Source organism: Alligator mississippiensis, chromosome 2 (genome assembly GCF_030867095.1).
Source record: "Alligator mississippiensis isolate rAllMis1 chromosome 2, rAllMis1, whole genome shotgun sequence".
NCBI classification, from domain to species: domain Eukaryota; kingdom Metazoa; phylum Chordata; order Crocodylia; family Alligatoridae; genus Alligator; species Alligator mississippiensis.
Window position 1 is genome coordinate 286,225,187 of NC_081825.1, and position 22,849 is coordinate 286,248,035.

The following is a 22,849-nucleotide window of genomic DNA, read 5'->3' on the forward strand; positions in this document are numbered from 1 at the left end:
AGGTTACCTGACAACTATATGTAAATGCCAACCTGGGAAAAAGGTTGGTGACAGGAGAGGGCTCTGGCCCGCCAGACAAAGATAAGGCAAGAGCTAGCGGCTGGAAGCTAAAGCCAGACAAATTCAGTCTAAACTAAAGCACAGATTATAGCCAGGGAGTCTCCAATGATGGCAGTCTAAAGCCCAACCTGGATATCTGTCTAAAACTCAACCAGAAATCACGGCAGTTGTGAAATTTTGTGTGATAGGAAGCAATTCAAATTACCTCGCTTCCTAATGGCCTCAAAAATCTATGAATTCTTCTGAAAAAACCTGGAGGACCACATGGAAACAGACAAAGTCTTCTGCTTAAAAAAGAGGACTCATGCTTCTAAATAGCAGTAGCTAGAGTATATGAACACGCCAACACTAGGAGTCCCCAGGTACTAGGTTTTGGGTCTCGTCAGCAATGGATGCCCAGCTGTGCTATCTGTATAGATTGTATAGGGACTGCAACAGATGTTACATTTGAACCAGCATAAACCATTTCCAGCAGGAAATGCCAGGACAAAATGTAATCATTCTGATGTCTGTGTCCATTGTCCCAACATAAATCCTAAGAAAGGTTCACAGGATAAGAAATGACTAACAGTTTATCCTGGGATATCACAGAGTGCATGTGAACCATTGTCCTGGGATAGCAGAAAAGCTGTAGTGCATTCAGCCCACTCACTAAACCTTCCTTAAAAGGGTTTGGACACCGGAGTTTGGGGTTCAAGTTTGGACACTGTTGAACATGTGAATCCCTGGATACTTCTATTCCAGGACAAACACACACACAACTTGTCTAGGGACAAATGCTATGGCTGTTCCTAGACTTAGAGACACTTGAAGACACACAAATGGAAAGCACTGTGGGAAAGCAAAGTATTAATAATGCTGATTTGTGGCGAAAATCACTGTAGTCCTACCTTGCTATAAATGCATAGGCCCACACTTACCTGTCCTAACTGCAGAAGCAGCAGCAGCATCCACATTTCCAAGCCACTTGTCTTATGTTTTCAGAGAGCAAGTTGCCTCTGCTCTTGGCAACCACGTGTTCACAAACCATGTTCAATAGTTTATTTCTATCTTCTTGACTGAGAGTGCCTTCCATGTCCAAAATGGTGGTCAGATGTTCTTTCCTTTCCAACAGAACAGGAAGTCAATCAGAAAAAAAAAAAACTTCAGACAAATATGTTTACTTAATAAGACTTGTTTAGGCTGGGCCAGAACTGAGTTTGGACACTTCTAACTTTCCATTTCTAATAAACATTTTTCTAATACAGTTGGCCACCCAACAAAGAGGAGGCCAAAGCTGTATTATCACATTCAGATCTAGCCTTACCAAAACTGGGTCCTGGCTCACTGCATGTGTTACCCAACAATACATGAAAAGCTCCAGGACTCACAACTCCACCAAGAGCAAGGCTGATCTATTTGTTTAGCAGGCTGTTTTGGGGCTGATTCTACACTTTGTGTTTCGAACATATTCTTGAGAGACTAGTGGGGGGGCAGACTATTTGCCAACTGACAGACTGGCTTTTTCCTCTCTGTTTATCTGAGTGGGACCATTACCTATCGCTCGACTTAATGATATCAGAATATCAGATGTGATGTAAGCAAATACAATGCTATTGAAGTCAATGACAATGCATCCACCTGCACCAACTGTCCAAGCTTGGCCCTAGGAGACTAAATGCAGAATGCACACAGAAAGAAAAAAATCCATGCAATTCAACTTGGAAAAATAAACTTGCCAAAATAGGAGCTCAGTAACATGATGGGTGGGGTCAAGGGAATTATTTTGACCAATACAAATTAGCAAAAAACTCATTTTTATTTAATAAAAGTCAAGTTTAGGTTAGATTAGATATAAGGAAAAACTTTCTCACGAGGAGGGTAGTAAAGCACTGGAATGGGTTACCTAGAGAGGTTGTCCTTGGAAGCGTTTAAGACCTGGCTAGACAAAGCCTTGGCTAGGGTGATATAGTTGGGGATGGTTCTGCTCTGAGCAGGGGGTTGGACTAGACGACCGTCTGAGGTCCCTTCCAACCCTCATTTTCTATGATTCTTTCATTATATTCTCCTCTAGGCTTCCTGTGCAAAATGGAAACATGGGCACATTGCCGACTGCCTCCTGGAGAGTATTTACTTAATGACACACAAGAGAACTGCATAAAAAGTATATTCAAGATACAAAGCCATGTATCTAAATGTTAAGAAAAGCCTGAACTTGTGATGTTTGTGCAGCCTGACTGGCTGTCCTATACATGTGCGTTATGACACAATTTTTATATGATGAGACAACATTTAATTTTTTTCACGTATGATCCCCATCCCATTCTGTGCATAGGATGGGAAATTCCAACTCCAGGGGTCACGATGTCTTGCAGAAAGCAAGGAATAAACATAGAAAGTGTCAGGCATCCTCAGCCACAGGCATTGCTACTAGGGCTGTGCGAAACAGGCCCTATTCAATTGGGATTCGGATTCAGCCTGAATCAGGGACAGTGATTCGAGCCGTTGATTTGGATCACTGTCCTGATTCGATTTGGCTGAATCCAAATCTGAAGATTCAATGCTGATTCGGTAAATCAGCGATCCAGACACAGGCACAGCTTTAAAAGGTTTTTTCTACGTACCTCAAGGTAGCAGTGCGGCTCATGATTGCCGCGGTGCTGGGGCACATGGAGCATCCCACAGCAGTGTGGGGGCTCTCCAGCATGCTTGGCAGTACTTCTGGTCCACTTCCGGGTCTGCCGGGGAGCACGCTGGGCCCCCCCCATGCCGCCCGGCTTGGCAATCAGCGGCAGGGGGACCCAAGGTGCCCCACCCCCCCAGACCCAGGAGGCACCAGTCACCAAGCCGGTGGATGCAAGGGGGCCCCCTGCATGCTTCTGGTCCACTTCTGGGTCTGCTGCCGAGCATGCTGGGGAGCACCCCGCACTTCTGTGGGACGCTGCATCTGCCCCAGCACCGCAGCATTCAGAGCCCCTGCTACCTACAGGTACGTAGAAAAAAACATTTAAAGCTGTCTCTACATCTGAATCACCAAATCTGTCCAAATCAGTTCGGAGAGATGAATGGGTCTTCTGATTTGATTCAGATTCAGAGATTCGGCCACCGAATCGGGCTGAATCTCCGCCGAATTGAATCAGGGACTGAAGCTTCGCATAACCCTAATTGCTACCCGCTTTGTCTCTCAAGCTACAGCCAATATGGCTGTTTACAGGGTGGAATGAAAAGGATAACTAATGTTGCTGCAGAGGTTATTGTTCTAAATGATGGGCAGAATTGACTGAATCACTAGAATGCCTTACCTTAAATGTGGAACCTTTTCGAGTACGGGTATAAGGTTTATTAAGTGTATTTTCTTTCCTTCAAAGTTAGTATCTTCATTAAATTCTAGAATCACTTTTATAGGATTATTTCCTGAAGATGCTTCAGGACCCTGAGGATAAAAAAAGATGTAGACAATGAGTGTGGCAAGGGAAGTAGGGAATGTGGCTTCAGAATCAATGTTGGGACTGACTTAGTAGCCAGAAGGAGCCATGAAAAGAGTGAGTGAGTGAGTGAGTGAGTGAGTGAGTGAGTGAGTGAGTGAGTCTTTCCTAAGGCTGTGTGAAATTTCTCCGGGTGTTTCGTTTCAAAGCTGTTTTGACACATTTCAAGCTTGAAACAGCAAAATCGAAACGAAACAAAAGGTTTTGAAACAGCTTCAAAACAAAATAAGGGCTGATTGGCTGCTCGGCCACTGCTCAGCCACCTGATTGGCTGCTCGGCCACCACGGGAAAATACAAACCGTGGGCCTTAAAAAGCCCCGGTTGACTCAGCGCCCAGCAGTTGGGTGCAGTAGGAGGGAGAGGAGGCTGACTGGGCACATGTGCAGGCTCATAGCACACGTGTGCCCCCTGCAACGTACCTGAGGTGGCAGAGGCTGAGACGCAACAGCAGGGGCAGCAGCAGCTGATCCCCTGAAGGTAAGTGGGGCAGGAGCTGGCACAGCTGCAGAGGATCTGGAGGGGAAGCCCCCGGATCCCTCTTTGCTGAGCCAGGCAGGGAGCCACGCTCCCGAGCCACGTGCGAACAGAGCACGTAAACAGGTGCGCTCTGTAAGGGCGCACTGGCATTCGCACAGGCAGAAGCAGGCAGGGCAGAAAGAGAGGCTTCCCAGGAGGGAGGAGACTCCACCAAAAGGGAGGGAGGTAAGGACTACTTGCAAGCCATGGTGAGGACCCCTGGCAGCACTGCAAGTCCTGCCTCCATGGTGCCACCCTTCCAGGGCTCCTCTGAGGCTGCCACCCAGACGGAGCCCTTGGGGGGGCCTGATGACCACCTGCCCCCTGAGCTGTGGGAGTGGCTGTGTGGGATCCCTGGGGATGGGACTGAGGTCTGGTGACTCCCCCACCTGCCCCTCCTGTGAGCGTCTTCAAGCTCTGGAGGGGCAGGTGGCAGAGCTCCAGGCCGAGGTGAGCATGCTGCGTGGGATCCAAGCAGCAGAGGATGAAATTGACCTGTATTTCCATTCTCTGCAGGGACAGGAATCCACCAGAGAGACCCCGTGTGCACAGCCCAACTAATCGGTGGCAGCAGGTACCTGTCAAGTCCAGGGCACTCCGAACAAGTGCTGTGCCTGCTCCCCAGACACCCCTTGGGAACAGGTGCGCAGGCCTGGCCCCACTGGAGGAGGAGGCAGAAGAACTGGTCCCCAGAGGAACTGAACCTGCTCAACCTACATCACCGGCTCAGAAGAGGCATACCCCGAGAAGGAGACGCAAAGTTCTGGTCATCGGGGACTCCATCCCGAGGGGAACCGATGGTCTGATCTGTCACCTGGAGTCCTGGACACAGCAGGTCTGCTGCATGCCTGGAGCAAGGATTCGCAATGTCACAGAGACCATTCCTAAAATCATCAAGCCCTCTGACTACTACCCACATGGTTGTGGTCCATGTGGGTACAAATGATGCATCCAAGGGCAAGCTGGATAACATCATGGAGGACTACAAGGCCTTGGGACACCAACTGAAGAGGATGGGAGCTCAGGTGGTATTTTCCTCCATTCTCCCGGTAAGTGGACGGGGTAGGCATCATGAGGCCTGCATTGACATGGTTAACTGGTGGCTTTGGAGCTGGTGCCACGAGGCAGGCTTTGGGTTTTTTGACAACGAACCAGGTTTTTGTAAGGAGGGCATGCTGGGGCGGGATGGGCTTCACCTCTCTCCTAATGGTAGACGTATCTTTTCCTCTAGGTTGGCTAATCTCGTACGGCGGGCTTTAAACTAGCTTCGCTGGGGGAAGGGGCCGCTTCGAGTGGAGAGGATGCTTCACCAGCACGCAGGGTGACAAGAGGAAGGAAAGCACAGGTAAGTATAAATGTCCAAGGAGCAGGAGGCCACAACTGTCCTGGGAGTGGGAGGAAGGCACAAGCACCCTCAGGAGGCCTCAGGTGCCTCTACAGTAATGCTCGGCGTATGGGGAATAAATAGGAGGAACTTACCCTCAGAATAGCCAGTTCAAACCCAGACATAGTAGGGATCACAGAAATGTGGTGGGATTCATCCCACGACTGGGCAGTGAGGATTAGTGGCTATAGGCTCTACAGGCAGGATAGAGAAGGAAGGAAGGGAGGGGCTGTGGCGCTCTATGTCAAAGAGCAATTCACATCCTCTGCCAGCAAAATGGGGTTGGAGGAGGGGCATGCTGAAGTGCTTTGGGTCAAGATACAAGGGGGTTGCGGGGAGAAGGATGTAAGGGTGGGGGTCTACTACAGACTCCCCAACCAAGGGGAGGAGCTGGACCAGGAATTTTTGGGCCAGCTTGTAGAGGCACTTAAGGCAAGGGATGTAGTTGTAATAGGTGATCTAAATTACCCCGACATCTGCTGGGAGGAGCAGTCAGCCTGGTCGGACCGATCCAGGAGGTTCCTGGCTGAGATACAGGACCTCCACTTAACCCAGGAGACGCACAGGCCCACCAGAGGAAATGCCCTGTTGGACGTGGTCCTGGCCACAGGCGATGATCTGGTAAGGGGCCTCCAGATCCTTGACCACCTGGGTGATAGCGATCATCGCTTGCTGGAATTCATCATCCAGCGCAGGGTGACAAGGGCCTGCAGCAAGGCGGTAGCCCTAGACTTCAAGAGGGCCAACTTCAACGAGTTGAGGAGATTGGTGGGAGAGGCGCTGGGGTGCTTGAGAGCAGCAGAACTCAGTGTCCAAGATGAGTGGTCGTTCCTTAAGGAGATGATACTCAGGGCCCAAGGGGTGATGATCCCAACTAGAAGCAAGGGGGGCAAGAGTGCCCAAAAGCCCCCCTGGCTCACCAAGGACATCCAGGAATGCCTGGTTGCCAAAAAGGTGGCGTACACTTGGTGGAAGGCTGGGGCTATCTCCAAAGAGGAGTATACCTCCACCGCTCAGGCCTGTAGGGGGGCTGTTAGGAAAGCTAAGGCGGACATAGAGCTAGGACTAGTGTCCAAGATCAAAGTTAATAAAAAGTCCTTTTTCAAATATATAGGGAGGATGAAGAAGGCGCCGGGAAATGTGGGGCCCCTGCAAGATGCGCTGGGCAATCTGGTGGTCACACCAGAGGAGAAGGCAGACATCTTTAACAAATTCTTCATCTCTGTTTTCTTGTGCAGGGGCAGGGACTCCCCCACCGTGATTCAAGACGGACTCGAGGGGAACGCCCCAAGACCTAAGGTTGAGGAGGACCGGGTTAGAGTGCTTCTGGAGGGGCTGGACGTGTTCAAGTCAGCAGGTCCAGATGCTCTCCACCCCAGGGTGCTGAGGGAGCCAGCAGGGGTTATTGCAGGGCCCTTGGCACGGCTTTACGAACGCTCGTGGTGCTCAGGTCAGGTACCAGATGATTGGAAGATGGCCAATGTGGTCCCCATCTTTAAGAAAGGGAGGAGGGAGGACCCGGGCAACTATAGACCCGTCAGTCTTACCTCAATCCTGGGGAAACTCTTTGAGAAGATCATCAAGGAGCACATCTGTGATGGGCCGGCATCAGGGATGATGCTCAAGGGCAACCAGCACGGTTTCATTAAGGGCAGGTCATGTCAGACCAACCTGATTGCCTTTTATGATCAGGTCACAAAAGCATTGGATGCAGGTGTCACCATGGATGTAGTCTTTCTGGACTTCAGCAAGGCCTTTGACACTGTCGACCACCCCATCCTCATTAAAAAACTAGGTGACTGTGGCATTGATGCTTACATGGTCAGATGGATTGCGAATTGGCTGAAGGGTTGTACGCAGAGGGTGGTGGTGGACGGGTCATATTCAACCTGGGGGGAAGTGGGCAGTGGAGTCCCCCACGGCTCGGTCCTGGGGCCCGCGCTGTTCAATTTCTTTATCAGCGATTTGGACAACGGGGTGAAAAGCAACCTGTTCAAATTTGCTGATGATACCAAAATATGGGGAGAGCTGGGCACATTAGCAGGGAGGGAGAGACTGCAGCAAGACCTGGATAGGTTGCAAGGGTGGGCTAACAAAAACAGGATGCATTTCAATACTGACAAGTGCAGGGTGCTGCACTTGGGCAGTAGTAACCAGCAGCACACTTATAAGATGGGAAACTCCCTTCTTGAGAGCACGGAGGCAGAAAGGGATCTTGGAGTCAATAATGACTCCAAGATGAGCATGGGCCGACAATGTGAGGTCACGGTCGGCAGGGCTAACCGGACCTTATCGTGCATCCACAGGTGCATCTCAAGTAGGTCCAAGGAGGTGATCCTCCCCCTGTACACGACACTGGTCAGGCCACAGCTGGAGTACTGTGTCCAGTTCTGGGCACCCCACTTCAAGAGGGATGTGGACAACACTGAGAGGGTCCAGAGGAGGGCCACCTGCATGATCCGGGGACAGCAGGGCAGACCCTACAATGAGAGGCTACGGGACCTGAACCTGTTCAGCCTTCACAAGAGAAGGCTGAGGGGGGACCTGGTGACCATCTATAAACTCACTAGGGGGGACCAGAAGGGCTTGGGGGAGACCTTGTTTCCCCTAGCGACCCCCGGGATAACAAGGAATAATGGCCACAAGTTGTTGGAGAGTAGGTTTAGATTAGACATCCATATGAACTACTTCACAGTTAGGGCGGCTAGGATCTGGAACCAACTTCCAAGGGAAGTGGTGCTGGCTCCTACCCTGGGGGTCTTTGAGAAGCGGCTTGATGCCTACCTGGCTGGGGTCATTTGAGTCCAGTTTTCTTCCTGCCCAGGCAGGGGGTCAGACCTGAAGATCTGCAAGGTCCCTTCTGACCCTACTTCTATGATTCTATGAGGGCACTCAAAACATTTCAAAACTTGTCATTTCAAGTTTTGAAGCTGAGTTTTCTTGGCTTCAGCGCCAGTCCCAGGCAGCAGCAGCAGCCTTCTGTCATCTGGTGTACAAATCCGGGGGCTGCTGGGCTGTGCTGGACTCCTCCCAGGGGTGTAAGCCCCTGGATCTGTGCGCCGGATGACAGGAGGCTGTTGCTGCCACCTGGGACTAGCAGCAGCAGCAATCTTCCATGGTGTTGGGTGCGGGCTGTGCCCAGCACCAGTCCCAGGCGGCAACAGCAGCCTCCTCTCATCCAGTGCATGGATGTGGGGGCTCTCACTCCCAGGAGGAGTCCAGCACAGCCCCACAGCCCTCCCCAGGGTGCGGGCCCCCAGATCTGCACGCCAGATATCAGGAGGCTGCTCCTGCCGGCAAGTGTCAGGAGTTTTGCTTTGAACAGTTTGAGGTGCGGTTTCCTAGAAACCTCTGCACCAATCTCCTTGAAACTTGGCAGGCTTCGTGCCCTCAGATGGGGCTACCATCCCCGCAATTGTCATCTGAATCAGGCAAGAAATGACAAAGTTTTAGGCATTTTTATGATTCCCCATTATAGCCTATGGGCAAAACAGGTTCGCCAAAACGAAACAGAACAGTGCTTCGAAACAAAATGAAATGATGAAACTAAACACTGTCCCTTTGAAACAGCGAAATGGAAGTTGAAACAAAATGATGCTGTTTCACACAGCCCTAGTGTTATCCCCTGAAGATACCAATAAAGTGGTATCCTAATCATGTAGGATTGGAGCAGTGCTGTAGCCATGATGGTCCAGGAAATGTTGCGAGGCGGGGTGGGGGAGGGGGTTGTAGTATCTTTCACTGGACCGACTATATAGTTGGGAGACAAGTTTGATAAGCTTTTGGGCACGCTGTACTTCCTCAGGTCTGAGCTCAGGTACACCTTAAAGCTTGTCAAACTTCTCTCCCAACTATATAGTTGGTCCAATAAAAAACACCCTATAGTCAGACTGGTATGGACCATGGGTTTTTTCCCTTTCTCTGTAGGGGGGGGGGGGGGGGGCATAGCTCTCCCTGAGATCTCTCAAGCATATATTAATAACCATTACAAAAGCAGGGTATTGGCCATTGTAGTACCCCTGCTTTATCTGTAGCAGGTTAACATGTTAAGTCTTGTATTGTGTCAGGGTTGACTGTGTAGTTTTGCTAAGAGGTTAGATAATGGGTTTGTATAAGATGGTTTGGATAAGGATGATCCTGCCTCAGGCAGGAGGTTGGATTAGATGACCTCTTAATGTTCCTTTCAGCCCTACTTCTCTATGAGTCTCTGAAAACCCCTTCCCCCTCATGTGTTTCCTGGGCAATCACACTACAACAGCGTAGAAGGTATCACAATGCACCATTTGGAGGATATCACAATGCACCATTTACAACGAAGAGAAAATAAGCCAGACTACACAGTGACATCTACTTCCTAAGTTTCTGCAAGAAACATATCATCATCCCTGGAGGGCTGACTATTTACAACCCTCTGACTATAATGCACATGACTCTAAATAGGCAGCACAATTATGCAGGAGGACTCAGAAAAATTGAGAAACTATTTATTTCACCTAACCCACTCCAAAAGAGATCAGCTTAAACAGGACATACCTACTTACTCCACTAAACTAAGAGATATAAATCCAGAGACACACTTTGTCATTGGACACAGACCTTCTACCAAAAAAGCCTAATAACAGTAATCCAACACAAGAAGAAAAAGTGGGATCAATTATCACAACCCCAGACTTGAGTAGGAGCAGTTTGTGCCCAAAAGTTAGTCAAACTTCTGACCCAATAATATACATTATTTACTCCCATACCATGTATTCCCAAATAATACACACACCTTGCTTTGGTAAAGAAGAATGAAGGGGGGAAAAATGTGTCCAAAATCTTAACTGTCACAGCATGGGCTCAGCATGGCTGAATGTTGGCCCAGGGCAGGAGTGGCAGAGCCTTCTCCTCAGCATTTCTCAGTCTCTAGTGGCAGCTACATTTCTACTGCTCAGCAGCTATAACAGCATTAGATCAAACTGTGACCCTGTGACTCCTTCCTGGCCTGGGAGAAGCACAGGCCCATGGCAGCCACTAAATAAAGCTGTTATACAGCAACCATAACATGCTTTAATTCTGGTGTTTCTCTGCTTAAGATACACACCCCAATTTTGGAAGGCTGATTTTGGGGGGAAAAATGTAGGTCATATGTGAGTATATATACCCCCACATCCTGGGGGTTACAGTGGACAGTAAGCTGAATATGAGCCAACAGTGTGCTCTTGTTGCCAAGAAAGCTAATGGCATACTGGGTGCATCAGTAGGAGTGTTGCCAGCAGGGCAAAGGAAGAGATAATTCCCCTCTATTCAGCACCAGTGAGGCCACACCTGGAGTACTGTGTCCAGTTTTGGGCCCCCACTACAGAAAGGGTGTGGAGACATTAGAGAGAGTCCAGTAGAGGGCAACAAAAATGGTTAGTGGGCTGGGGGACATGACTTATGAGGAGAGGCTGAGGGAACTGGGCTTATTTTGTCTAGAGAAGAAGAGACTGAGAGGGGATTTAATAGCAGCCTTCAACTATCTGAAGCGTGGTTCAAAAGAGGATGGAGCTGGACTGTTCTCAGTGGTGGCAGATGACAGAACAAGGAGTGACGGTCTCAAGTTGCAGCAAGGGAAATTTAAGTTAGATGTTAGGAAATATTTTCTCACTAGGAGGGGAGTAAAACACAGGAACAGGCTACCCAGAGAAGCTGTGGAATCTCCATCCTTGGAGGTCTGCAAGACCCAGCTAGACAAAGCTTTGGCTGGGATGATCTAGTTGGGAATGGTCCCGTTTTGAGCAGGGGGTTGGACAAGATGTGACCTCCTGAGGTCCCTTCCAACCCTAATTTTCTAGGATTCTAGAATTCTAAATAAGGTAGTTGGTCCAATAGAAGATATCCCTTCCTTCTCCCCTGGCCTCTCATGTCTAATCATGTGAAGCTAATAGCAACTCCCACTGGCCAATACCTGCAAGTGCAATACTGCTAACAAACCCCCAGAAAGAAAAAGGCTACAGGGGGTGCATCTACACGAGACACTACTATGCAGTAGCTCATTGCTACCATGCAGTAGTGTTGCTGTGTACTAACCATGCAGCAACAGTACTGCACAGTAGTAGGAGCTACTTCGCAGTAACTCATTGCTACTGTGCAGTAGTGTTGGGAAAAAATGTGTGGTGACAGTACTGCACAGTAATAACTATGCAGTCCACCACTCATGTAGATGCAGCCAGGGGGAAGGTAAAATTGAAACAAAGACAAGGGAAATAAGAGCTTTATCCTATAAAAATCTGAGTCCTTGTGTGCAGTCAGCTCCCTGTGAATGCTTGCACTCTGCCAGACTGCCTCCTATACAATGAGGCAAAGACACTCATTATACTGATGATATTTGATAAGTGAGGGTTGGAAAGAGCTAACCAGAGGGAGCTTCAACTCTTACTCACATTTTCAGTGGGAAGGTAATGAAAGCAAATGGCTTCTCTGAATTATTTATGCCATAATATGAGCATAGTTCTGTGACAAAGCAAACCAACAGACTATGCTGTTGGAATGAGGTCACGGCCAGATCCAATTCCCCTGATCGTCATGGAGCATCTGGAAAGGTGCTGGCTCCTCTCTGCACTGAACATCAATTTTAAAAAGCAATATTTCAAAATAGCCTTTTCTCTCCCCCTCCCCCAACCCTCTTTTCCCCTGCATTGCAGAAACACACAGCAGGTGCTGCTCTCCGTAGCAAGAGCACTGTACTCCTGGCAAGACAATGCTCCTTAGCATACTAAAACCTTACAGTATTTCCAGTTTGTCATGCTCACCACTAGTATATGTTGTTTGGTAGAGAATGTCAAATGTTTGCCTAGCACAGGACAGAAAGGGCAGAGGGCAAGACCCACCATCTTAATATACCATCTAAACAGACAAAGAGTAATCGAGTGAGCAGTGATACTTAGCACAGGTGTCCTTTTGACAATGGGTGAATTTATGATTTGGCAAATGCTGCTTTGAAGGAAGTGCTATTTCAAAACATATCCTGAAAAAGTCTTTGGACCCAGGGCAGAGCTGATCACAGAGCAGGTGCAATCTGGGTAAGAACTGCATGCACAAATTCACTAAGTGTGCAAGTGAGCATATATTTTGCATGCACAGCTGTGAGCCTAATATGTCTGAAAATTAGATATCTTTTTTAAGCTTATGCATTTCCTCTGCCAGGGTTTCAAAGCTCACATCTCAAGCAAGAGAGAGAGAAAAAAGGAGGCAGGGGGAGTAGAATTTTACTAACTGCGCATGTCTATACAAGATGTTAACTGTGCAGTCGGCTAATTAGCTCCACAGTAAATATCTCAGCATCTACAAGAGCAGGGCTATTAGGCTGGAGTAAACTAATAAACTCCAAAGCAGGGTAGTACTTGTAAGTACAAGTACTATCCTGCTGCAAAGAAAAATTACTTCACATGCGTAGATGCTGATGGGGCTGCCTGGGACACAAGGGTGCTTCAGTGCAGGGGCTGCCTGCTGGCTAGTCCCACACTGGAGCATGCTCATGCCCCAGTCAACCCCTCTGATGATCTAGGTCGGAGCTCCCTGGGTCCCCTGGCAGCTGGGGCTGCTGCACCCTGGTCCAACATGCCAGTCCTGGGCACATATGTAAACAAGGAGCCTAGGAGCAATAAACTCTGGCGTGATAAGCGTGTGTAGATGTGCCCACTGTATGTAGATTTGTTCTTAGACATGCACATTGATTTTCTCTCTGTGGAATTAAACAGTCATAAGCCCCTAGGGGTGGAAGGGACACCAGGAGGTTATCTAGTCCAACCCCCTGCTCAAACCAGGATAATCCTAGACAAGTATTTCTCTAACCCTCACTTAAAAGCTTCCATGGATGGAAACTCCACTACCTCTCTAGGTAATCTATTCCAGTGAATCACCACCGTCACAGCTAACAAGTTCTTCCTAATATCCAACCTAAATCTCCCTTCTCACGATTAGCCCATTATTCCTTGTCCCGTCATCTCTGTTATAAAAACCCCCTTCTGTATATGTATTAGATGTATTGTCTCATGTATGGTCACAGCTCTGCTTCCACATTCTGTTCAACACTGAGCTCAGCATTAAAGAGTTATGTGTTATAATAGAAAATCTTTCTTTTTAAGTAATCCCCTGACATTTCTCAAGATTTGGACATCTGCATACCTGTCCACTTGCCACAGCTAGGTCTGAAGCTAAAAGTGTTGACAGCTTTCAGCTTGCCATCCTGAGACTAAAAGGATAATTGCAATAAGTCTGCAAACTTTCCCTGGGGAACCTCAAGCCAGGGCTATACCACCTCCCTGCTGAGCCTGGGCCACCGTGGCACAAACAAACCCTATCTACTCCCTCCCATGCTGCCCACACCCAAGACCAGAAATTAGGCAGGCCAGACAGCTCGGAAGAATCCCAAGCATGTGCTCAGTTGTTGGCTGGCTGACAACCAGCTGACAACAGCTCCCAGTGGCAGGTTGAAAACATGATCACCAACTCCAAGGGAACACAAATTACAGATCAGGCCTAAAAATCATGAGCTCATCTTAAAATTGATAAGATTTTTATAAATAACAGGTCTGGGGGCTTTCCATTGGCCACTTGGTTTCTGAGCCCTTAGGACTCATATGCCACCATTTCTGTGGAATGATGAGGGCTAGAAACTTACTTTTTCTTAATGAAACCTGAGAGACTCACATTATCACATGTCTCCAGGACCTGGGGCTTTAAGAAAAATTCCACATATTGAGATTGCATTGAAAATCTCTCAAGTGTTGGCAGTATTGAGGCAAATCTCCTACTGCACTCTGTTCATGTATTTTCTTCTCCTCTCACCCAGGGCACCAACCCTCCTTTTAAAATCCTTCCGTCATGGATCCACCTGGTCTCTGATTTTTTGTTCCACTCATCCGTGACTTCATTGGAAAAATATGCCAGGTACCCCAAAATTATCAGATTGTTTAATAGTACAATCAGCAGACACCTCAGCTATGCACTTCAGCCAGCGCCCTAAGTGTGCGCAGCAAATATTTATGATCAATCCTGCTGCCTGTGTGATAAGTCAAAATGTATACTAGACATGCTGTACCCATGGGTGAAATGCAGTGACTTTGGTAGGGGAATACTAACATGTATAGAACATCCTGTTAGAAAAGGAAAGGAATTGAACTATGCCACAGCAGGCATATGAGCAAAATGTAATTACCCAAGTTAAAATTTGGCCATGACATTGGAGTTAATAGCAAAAACTGCTGGGTGATCTTTGCTGACTACAAGCAAGCAGTAACATGTTGCATGGTATTTGATTCTAATGCTAAGATGGCTGCAACAAATTTTTCCATTTGCATTTTCTTGCTACTATATAATCAATAAAATCTTTGTCAGTACCATCCATAATCTTGCTCACTGAAAATAAATGAGAGGGGATTATGAATCTGTGTAGGGAATGTTTTCTAGAGTGATTTCAACCTGCTAGCACTCCTTTTTATGCAAATCCATGAATACAAACAAAATGACTTGGGCACTATCAAGCCACATGGGCATAAATGGCATTGGGCAGAACTTTCTATTAGATTTTGCATATAAATACAGGCTTTCAGGTGTGCAAAAGCACTTCATTGGCAAAAAATGCAGGACCATGTTTAGAAGCCGTTTCTGAAAGTCTGGCCCACAATTTCCTCCAAACGTGGTAGGCTCGCCACTTTTGCCCAGCAAGCCTGGCTTGGAGAAGGACACTTTGGATTGGTGGAACATTTCTACCAATCATGTAACAGCTGGGAGGGGCTTGCCCTCGGACCTAATTGAAGACTGAGCTTTGCAGATCTGGCTGACTTCAGGGGCAGGGCCTCCAATGTAGATAAAAGCCCAGCGTGCTCAGCGCACTGGGCAGAGACAGCGAGGGATACTGGAGAGGGAAGAGCCTCCACGGGATCCCTTCTATGCACTAGCGGTGTGCAGGCTGGTGCACAGGGCTCAGGCTCTGGGAGCCACACCAAGGCAGCTCAAGACTGAATCCTCAGCAGAGGGCTGGATGGAGTGGTGTGCAGGCTGGCACATGGAGAGCCAGCCCTGGGAGCACCTCCAGGCTGCTCAGGCCCCACGCAGTGTGCAAACCAGCACACAGAGAACCTGCCCTGGGAGCAGCTTGAGGCTGCTTCAGTTAGCCCTGGTGTAAACCAGATAACCGGAGCCTCGCAGTGTGGCCCGGCCAAAGAACTAAAAGAGCCCCGGAGCCTAGAGCAGGGGGAAAGGGGAGGCCTAGGCATAAGACTAGGTAAACCCAGCCAGCAGTAACTAGATTCTCCCCACACGAGAGCTGGAAAGACCCTCGGTGCCCCAAGCAGGGCACAGGGCCAGGAGGGGACGTCCCGGAGTGACGCAGACAATGCTGGTAGGGCCTCTGAATGAGCAAAGGACACCGAGGCCCGGTCGACAGCTCCTCGAAGAAAACAGTTGCTGGCAGAGTTGGGTCCCACAAGGGAAGCATTCCTGAAATAAAGGCAAACCCCTTCCCCCCCTCCCCCACGCCAGAAGGAAGCCCGGGAAAGTTTCCCTCCTAGCTAGACCCATAGAAGGGGAAGCGCCCCTTGCTAGCTGGGATCCAGGGGTAAACATGCCTTATATTGTGTAAAACTGCGCCTCATATTTTGTATACTTGTTATAAAAAATTATGAATATGTTATATAAAATGTTATGGAATTGGGTTAGTTTGGTATAATGGGTTTTTGGCTTATTGTATTGTAAATATTTATCTGTATATCTTTAGTGTTGTTAAGATATATTGCAAAGAATATTTTTTGGCAAGGTTTTTTTATTATCTGTTAGAACATTTACACACACACACACACACACACACACACACATATGAGAAATAATATGTATATTATAATTCAATAAACTGTAAACAGTTAAGAGCTGTGGTGTGGAGTCGACTCTATAGAGGAAAGAGGGACCCATGCTCAAATCACCTGTGTCCCTCTCACAGCACTGTCACCTGCCTCATCTATCCCTTTCAACTGAGGATGGGCACACCCTTGGGTGTTCCCGGGTTACACAAGGAAAGGAAAGCCTTTCCACAAAAGGTTTCACTACTCTTTTAACATATTAAGAAAATATTCTCTAACCACAGTGCTGGAACAGTGTATAAAACCCTTCCATATGCACCAAAAATCAATTAAAGAATGTGAATTCTCACAAGGACAGAAATCATAGAGTCATAGGGCTGGAAGGGACCCCAAAGGATCATTGGGTCCAGCCCCCTGCATGAGCAGGAAAGACATCTGGGGTCAGACGACCCCAGCCAGGTGACCTTTCAGTCTTCTCTTAAAGATGTCTATGCCATCCTCAGCCAGAGGAAACAGCTCATATTCACATAGCAGGCCAAACTACCTCCAATGTCAATAAAGACACTGCACAGGTTCCCACAAGAAGAGACAGGGAAGGAGAACAGAGTGCATGGTGCCCACAAACTCTTACCCAGGGGGGAAGAAACACATGTGGCAAGTAAAGCCTCCAAGGGGTGGCATCGCAGGGCATTGAATCTTAGGCTTGAAAGGAACCACAAAACTCAGCTAGTCCACCCTCCTGCATAGAGGTAGTATTCACGGTTTCTTACCCATCCTAGCCAGCTGCCTTTCCAGCCTACTCTTGAAACCCATCAAGGGAGGACATTCTCCCAGGCAACTTGTGGCAGTTTTGTATTGTTCGTAGGAAGTTTTTCCTGAAACTGGATCTAAATCTTCTTAGCTGTACTTTAAATTTGTTTCCTCAGCTCCTGTTCTCTGTGGCAAAGGAGAACTCCCCCGCCCCACAATCTTCTTTAGCGCAACCTTTCAAATCTTTGAAAATAGCTGTGTCCTGCCTTCATCTTCTCTCCAGACTAAATACACCTACTTCATTCCCCTTACTAGTGACACAGGGCGAGTCAGTGTTTCACCTCGGCAGCTGTCTCCAAATGGAGGCTCTGTGGAAATCTGCAGTGCTTACCTGGAAAGGGCACCATTGACCACACAACCTGTCCCCTGTGGAAGCAACTGCCCCTTGAGGCACAGCTGGCCACATCCTTGCACCAGCAATACATCATCCCACTCCCTTTGACATCACGGCAAGACTGGAAATATCGTGGTCCCCTTCAGATCACCAAACTAGAAGTTAACCATATCTCACAGATCTGAACAGCTAAAACTGAACTGTCTATACCCAAAGTAAGCACAATGCTTTGTAACTGAATCAAAGACTTACTAAGCATTTGACAAAGAGGTCTTGCAGGGTTTCATAGTCTTGTTCAATTCTGCAGGTAATTGACCTCTGCTGCTTAGGACGCGACTTCCTGTAGCCTGTCAGGAGAGCCTGTACGTACTCCATGACAATCCTGTGGTGGATGGCCCTGATGAGCATCTGTTCCAGAACAGGAGAACAAAAGTTAATGTCTTAGCACTGAGGGGAGCTGGACTATCGCTAGAAAGTCAGTAGCCACTCGGAGGGGGTAGGAAGTTAGCCGCAGGCTGCAGTCTTTTCTCCTCTAAAGCAATTCCAGTCTAAAGCATGAAGGTACCCTTCACCCCAGAATTGTGCCTGGGCACAGGAGCACCATGGCTTTTAGTGCTCTCTCTTCACTTTGTGTACTCATGCCAGGGCAGCCACCATCTCCTGGGCCACTGCCATGATGAAGCATGTAGAGGGAGTGAACAAGACTGGGCCCTCACAGTCAGTAGGGAGAGTTCATTGGATCAAAATCTCAGTGTAATCCAAATGAGTTTCAGGCTGCAGTCCAAGGATACAGGAAATCCTCAGCTTGATACTGAACAAAGCGACAGGCTGTTCTGGCTCAGTGCTCTATCTCTGTGTTGCTATTTGATGTGGCATTAATGTGACCTGTGTCTGGTGACAGGCTCTGAACAGCCAACAGAACTCAAGGCTTTTACATCCCATTGCATTTTCCAGCCTCACAAATTCCAGTTGAAACGATTCCACGCAGAAGGTGCCCTCTTTACAGACCAGCAGCAGAAGGCCCTCATTTATTAGGGCTGTGCAAAGCTTCGGGTGGTGATTCAATTCAGAGGAGTGTCAGCCCAATTCAGTGGCCGAATCTCCAAATCCGAATCGAATCAGGGGACCAATTTAAAGGTCTGAATTGATTCAAAGCTCTCTGAATCTTCGGCAAAGATTCAGAGAGCTTTGATGATTTGGACAGTCCCGGGTGGCTACAGCAGGGAGCTGCAGCCACGCCGAACTGGTAAGTACTAGGGACGGGGGAGGAGGGCTGAGGGAGGGAACCATGGGGAGGCTCCTGCCAGCCCCCCCAACCCCGCTCCACCCATTCCCCCAGCCCCCCCAAGGCTGCCCCCACCTGCCCCAGCTCGGTACTTAAAAAAAAGCCCCGGTGATTACCGGGTGCTGCCGGGTGGGAGGCGATCCCCACTGCCCCACACTGCATTGGGGGGCTCTGCACGAGCGCCGTCAACGCCCACCCCCACAATCCTACCGGCACCCCCATGGCTGCCCCGCCTGCTGGGGCTCTGGCCCTTTAACCAAACCCCCCCCACAAAAAAACAAACCCTGGGACTCACTGCTCCTGGTGCAGCCTTGGGGCTTCGTGGGCTCATGCAGAGCCTCCCACATGGTGGGGGGCAGCAGGGATTGCTCTCCCATCTGGCAGCACCTGCTGAGCCAGGGCTTCCCCCCACCCCACCCCAAGTCCTGGGAGCTGGGGCAAGTGGGGTGGCCATCACTGGGCTGGGAGAGGGGCGGGGGATAGGCCTGGCCTGGCTGATTTGGCCAAATCAAATCAGGATAGTGATTTGAATCACTGAATCGAATCACTGTCCCCTGAATCAGCTGAATCCGAATCTGAAGCAAATACTAGCCGCTTTGCACAGGCCTACTGTTTATCCATAGAGCACTGACAGCCCAGGCAACAGTAAAGCAAGCTCTCTACAGTACCCCAGCACTGAGAAGCAAGATGTCTCAGTGATAAGGGAACTAATCTATTCCTTGGGGACCTAGGTTCCCTTCCCTGCCTGTCACACACTCTGTGTGATCTTGGGCATGTCACTAAGGCTGGATTCATAGAGGGAGTTGGGAAGAGTTGTCACAATGCCCATCTCTTAGGTGCCTGCCTCTCAGAATGGGATCTATAGCCCTGAGTGTGATACCTGAGCCCCCTACAGAAGGGCTGGGGAGGCTCCTCAGAGCAGGGAGCTGCTTGTTTTAGCCTCCAGACTAGAAAATGCTGGATTGAGCATCGCACCTGGGCCTCAGAGCTAAGGCACCTAAGCTCCAGCCTGTAGGGGACACCCATGTCAAATCTGGAGTTACTGCCTGGAGCCTTCTCCTAGAGTGAAGCATCCAAGGTATTTCTTTCAGAAGAACATAGGAGGATTCAAGCTTTTCATGTGAAAGCCAATGGCGATTATAATCTTTTGCACATCAGCCTGCCAACTGGCGTGCCCACACAGTAAAATTCAAAATTACTTCTCCCACCTCCCAAGAGACTGGCTTAACCACTGACTGACTAGAGGCATCTATACCTCTGTTCAGCTTCAACAGGAGAGGTGAAGAATGTCCTTGGGTAGTTTGAATACCTTCAGGCATGAGAAGGAGTGAATCCATGAATCCTACAACTTGTGTGAAAACTCTAGCCATTAAGCTAGTGTGTACATGGGGTGACTCTTCCAGTCCTCTTTTTGAATTAGTGGCATAGCCACTTTGTTTTGGACAGAGCTCAGTAATGATGATGCATGCTGGGTATGCTCTAAGCATACTTTCTAGACAGAACCCCTGGGGACACAAGCAGAGGAATGCCTAATTTGAGGAGCCTAGTCAGGCTAAGAAGTGAGACAAGGGCCAAGCTGCTCAGCATTGATGGAGGCTGCTCTGAGCAGCAGCAGACCCTCAGGAGCCTAGGGAATTATACAGGTAAAAGCTTAGCCTCCTGAAGCATTAGATTGGGGTTTAAAGATCACAGAATTTAGATGCTCAAGTCCTTTTGTGAGTCTGAGCCTTAGCTTCAGTGTACCTCAACTCCAACTGTAAAATGGGTGTAATGCATTTATCTTCGCATCAGGGTGTGAAGATAAATGCATTAAAAATGCACAGGTTTTTCACAGATTATGGAAGTGGGGATAGATAGGTATCTATCTGAGAGAAATAACTGTTCTGCTTCCATGCAGACTTCATACTCATTCACTTCTTGGCTTTTCTGTTGCAATTACAACAAGGGTTTTAAATTGAGTAGTATCTGTGATATGCATTAGGAATTGGACTGCAACCATCAACTCATTCAAATCACTGCCTGTTGGTAGTGTGGATTAACTTGGAAATATTTGGCAATCCAAAATTCCAGCAGCATATTTTGTGGTGGTTTTCTCAATAATCACTTCCTTTTTTCTTACGTCATAACTATCTGTTCCTTTCTTCTCAAATGCTAACAAGTTTGACTTTAAAGGTACTAGAAACTTGGCAAGATGAGAATCATGACTTCTGAAGTGTTTCTTCAGTGTTGCCTGAGAAAAAGGAAATAACCAAAGTCAATGGGAGTCCATCCAAGACATCACAGAGCACATAGGCATGCATCAGGGGTGTCAAAGATACAAAACAAACTAATCGAGTTTAAGCCCCTACATCAGAATCCCTAAGGCTTTGGAATACAGGTAGCCTCTTGATGCTGTGATAACTGTAACCACGATGCTATGGAGAACATACCCACGCGGAGCACAGGAACTGTTGCACTGCATCAGACTCAACTCCATCTACTCTGGTGTCCTGTCTCAAAGAGTGGCCAGTAACAGATGCTTCAGAAGAGAAGTATAAGAATCACGAAGCAGACAGAGAGGTGGTAATCTGTCTCCCATGCTACATCTCATCCTGACCTCTAACAGCCAGAGATTAATTTAAAACCTGAAGCATAAGGTTTAACATTCCTTCCATAATTGCTGTTGGCTTTAACTGTTATAATGTTCAAAGCTATCATTATCCACATAAGTGTGCAGTCCCTTTTCCAATCTTGATAACTTTTGGTCCCAGTGAATTTTTTGGACATGGAGCCTTAAAACAAGTTGTATATTCCTTTTATCAATTTTGCATTTCTAACTTTTTAATGCAATTGCATGTTTTGTGTTGCAAGACATGGAGGATGGACACTGCTCATCCACCTTCTCTCTACATAAATTAACCAAGATCTGACCAAGACATATGGGCTTTGAGAATCACCACTTTCCATTCAGAAATTCATGGTCACTAGAAATTAACAACATGCTTCTTTGCTTCAGAGCCTGGGATTTGAGTTCATGGGGTCAGCAGCTGGTGCTGATTTGAGTAAGAACAGTAAAGTCGACAGCTCCAATAAAACAGCATGAGAAAGATTGAACAGAGCTTTTTGATCCAGTTCTAACAGCCAAATCAATTAATTGATCCCCACAGACAAAGCTATATATCATCTCCAGGATGAGGATATAGGAAATAAAATGAGCACTTGCCCAAGGATAAAATGAGATGTTAATATTGGTACCAAATACCTTGACTTCCGGAGCAATTGCCTTCCAAAGATATTCTCTACCCTCTTCTTCTATCCTGCTTATAATTTCCTTTACTTTGGCATCCATGTCAGCATTAGTGTTATAGATGTACGTCAACTTGTGCCAGGCAGCTCTGTCAAAAAGCATCATGCAAAGTATGGTCAGTTAGGGCTTTGCTTTCAGTCCACGGTCTCTGTAAGGGCTGGTCCAGCTCTCACTTCAGTCAGTGGGAATGTTCATATGCTTAAGGTCATGACTGGATCAGGGTCTTAGGGCACAATGACTATATTTGGATGCACACAAACACTACATTTTACGTAAATTAAACACAAAAGAGTTTTGGCAAGTGTGAATTCTGCCATTTTCAGGAAGGAGAAGGCATGGAGCGCACAAATAGGACCAGCTTATGCAGGACTGTGTGCAAATAAACGGAGATGCCAAAGGTGCTGCCTACATGCACGGCATGACAAATGCAGACTGGACAGACATACATTATCCAAGCGTTCTTTGGCTCTGTATGATACAAGTCCTAGGTGAGCAAGCTTGCCAGTTAGAAACCCAGATTTTTCAGGGAAAGGTTAACGTGTAGTTTTTATGGTCAGCATATCTTAAAGTTTCTATACATTTTCTTCTCAGTGGAACCAGCATAAATCATCAGATTAGACTTCACAGCTCTAGTAACATATTGTATGTCCTGTGAAAGAAAAAGCAACCTATCCATAGTAATGGGCTCCAATATTAAATAAGCCCTGTGCCTGTTTGGCTTTTCTGGCTGACTCCAGCTGATTCGCAGATAATATCACCTGGGACAAGCAGATGGGGTCTTGTTTTTCACTGTTGCCATGGGCACTAAAATGAGCATTATGGTGCAGGCAGCCTCCTCTTTCCTTTCAGACTTTGTTGTTTCCTGTTCCTTTTAATAAAAAGGCCAAGT

At 47.8% G+C, this 22,849-nt stretch overlaps 1 protein-coding gene across 4 annotated transcripts in view; it reads right to left on the reverse strand.

The window, feature by feature from the left end:
* The window catches only part of LOC102561858 (uncharacterized), a 101,173-nt gene that overhangs the window by 3,610 nt on the left and 74,714 nt on the right, over positions 1 to 22,849 (reverse strand). For 2 of the 4 annotated variants that reach the window (XM_006267953.4, XM_019481558.2), the window contains exons 7-11: positions 21,916 to 22,048; positions 20,794 to 20,904; positions 17,642 to 17,797; positions 3,342 to 3,472; positions 981 to 1,163 (exon numbers count right to left, since the gene is read on the reverse strand). In XM_006267953.4, the coding sequence (XP_006268015.3) occupies positions 986 to 1,163; positions 3,342 to 3,472; positions 17,642 to 17,797; positions 20,794 to 20,904; positions 21,916 to 22,048 (709 nt within the window). In that variant the 3' untranslated portion in view covers positions 981 to 985. Of the gene's footprint in view, positions 1 to 980; positions 1,164 to 3,341; positions 3,473 to 17,641; positions 17,798 to 20,793; positions 20,905 to 21,915; positions 22,049 to 22,849 lie in introns of those variants that run through there. The other 2 variants (XM_059723255.1, XM_059723256.1) reach the window with 2 other exon arrangements.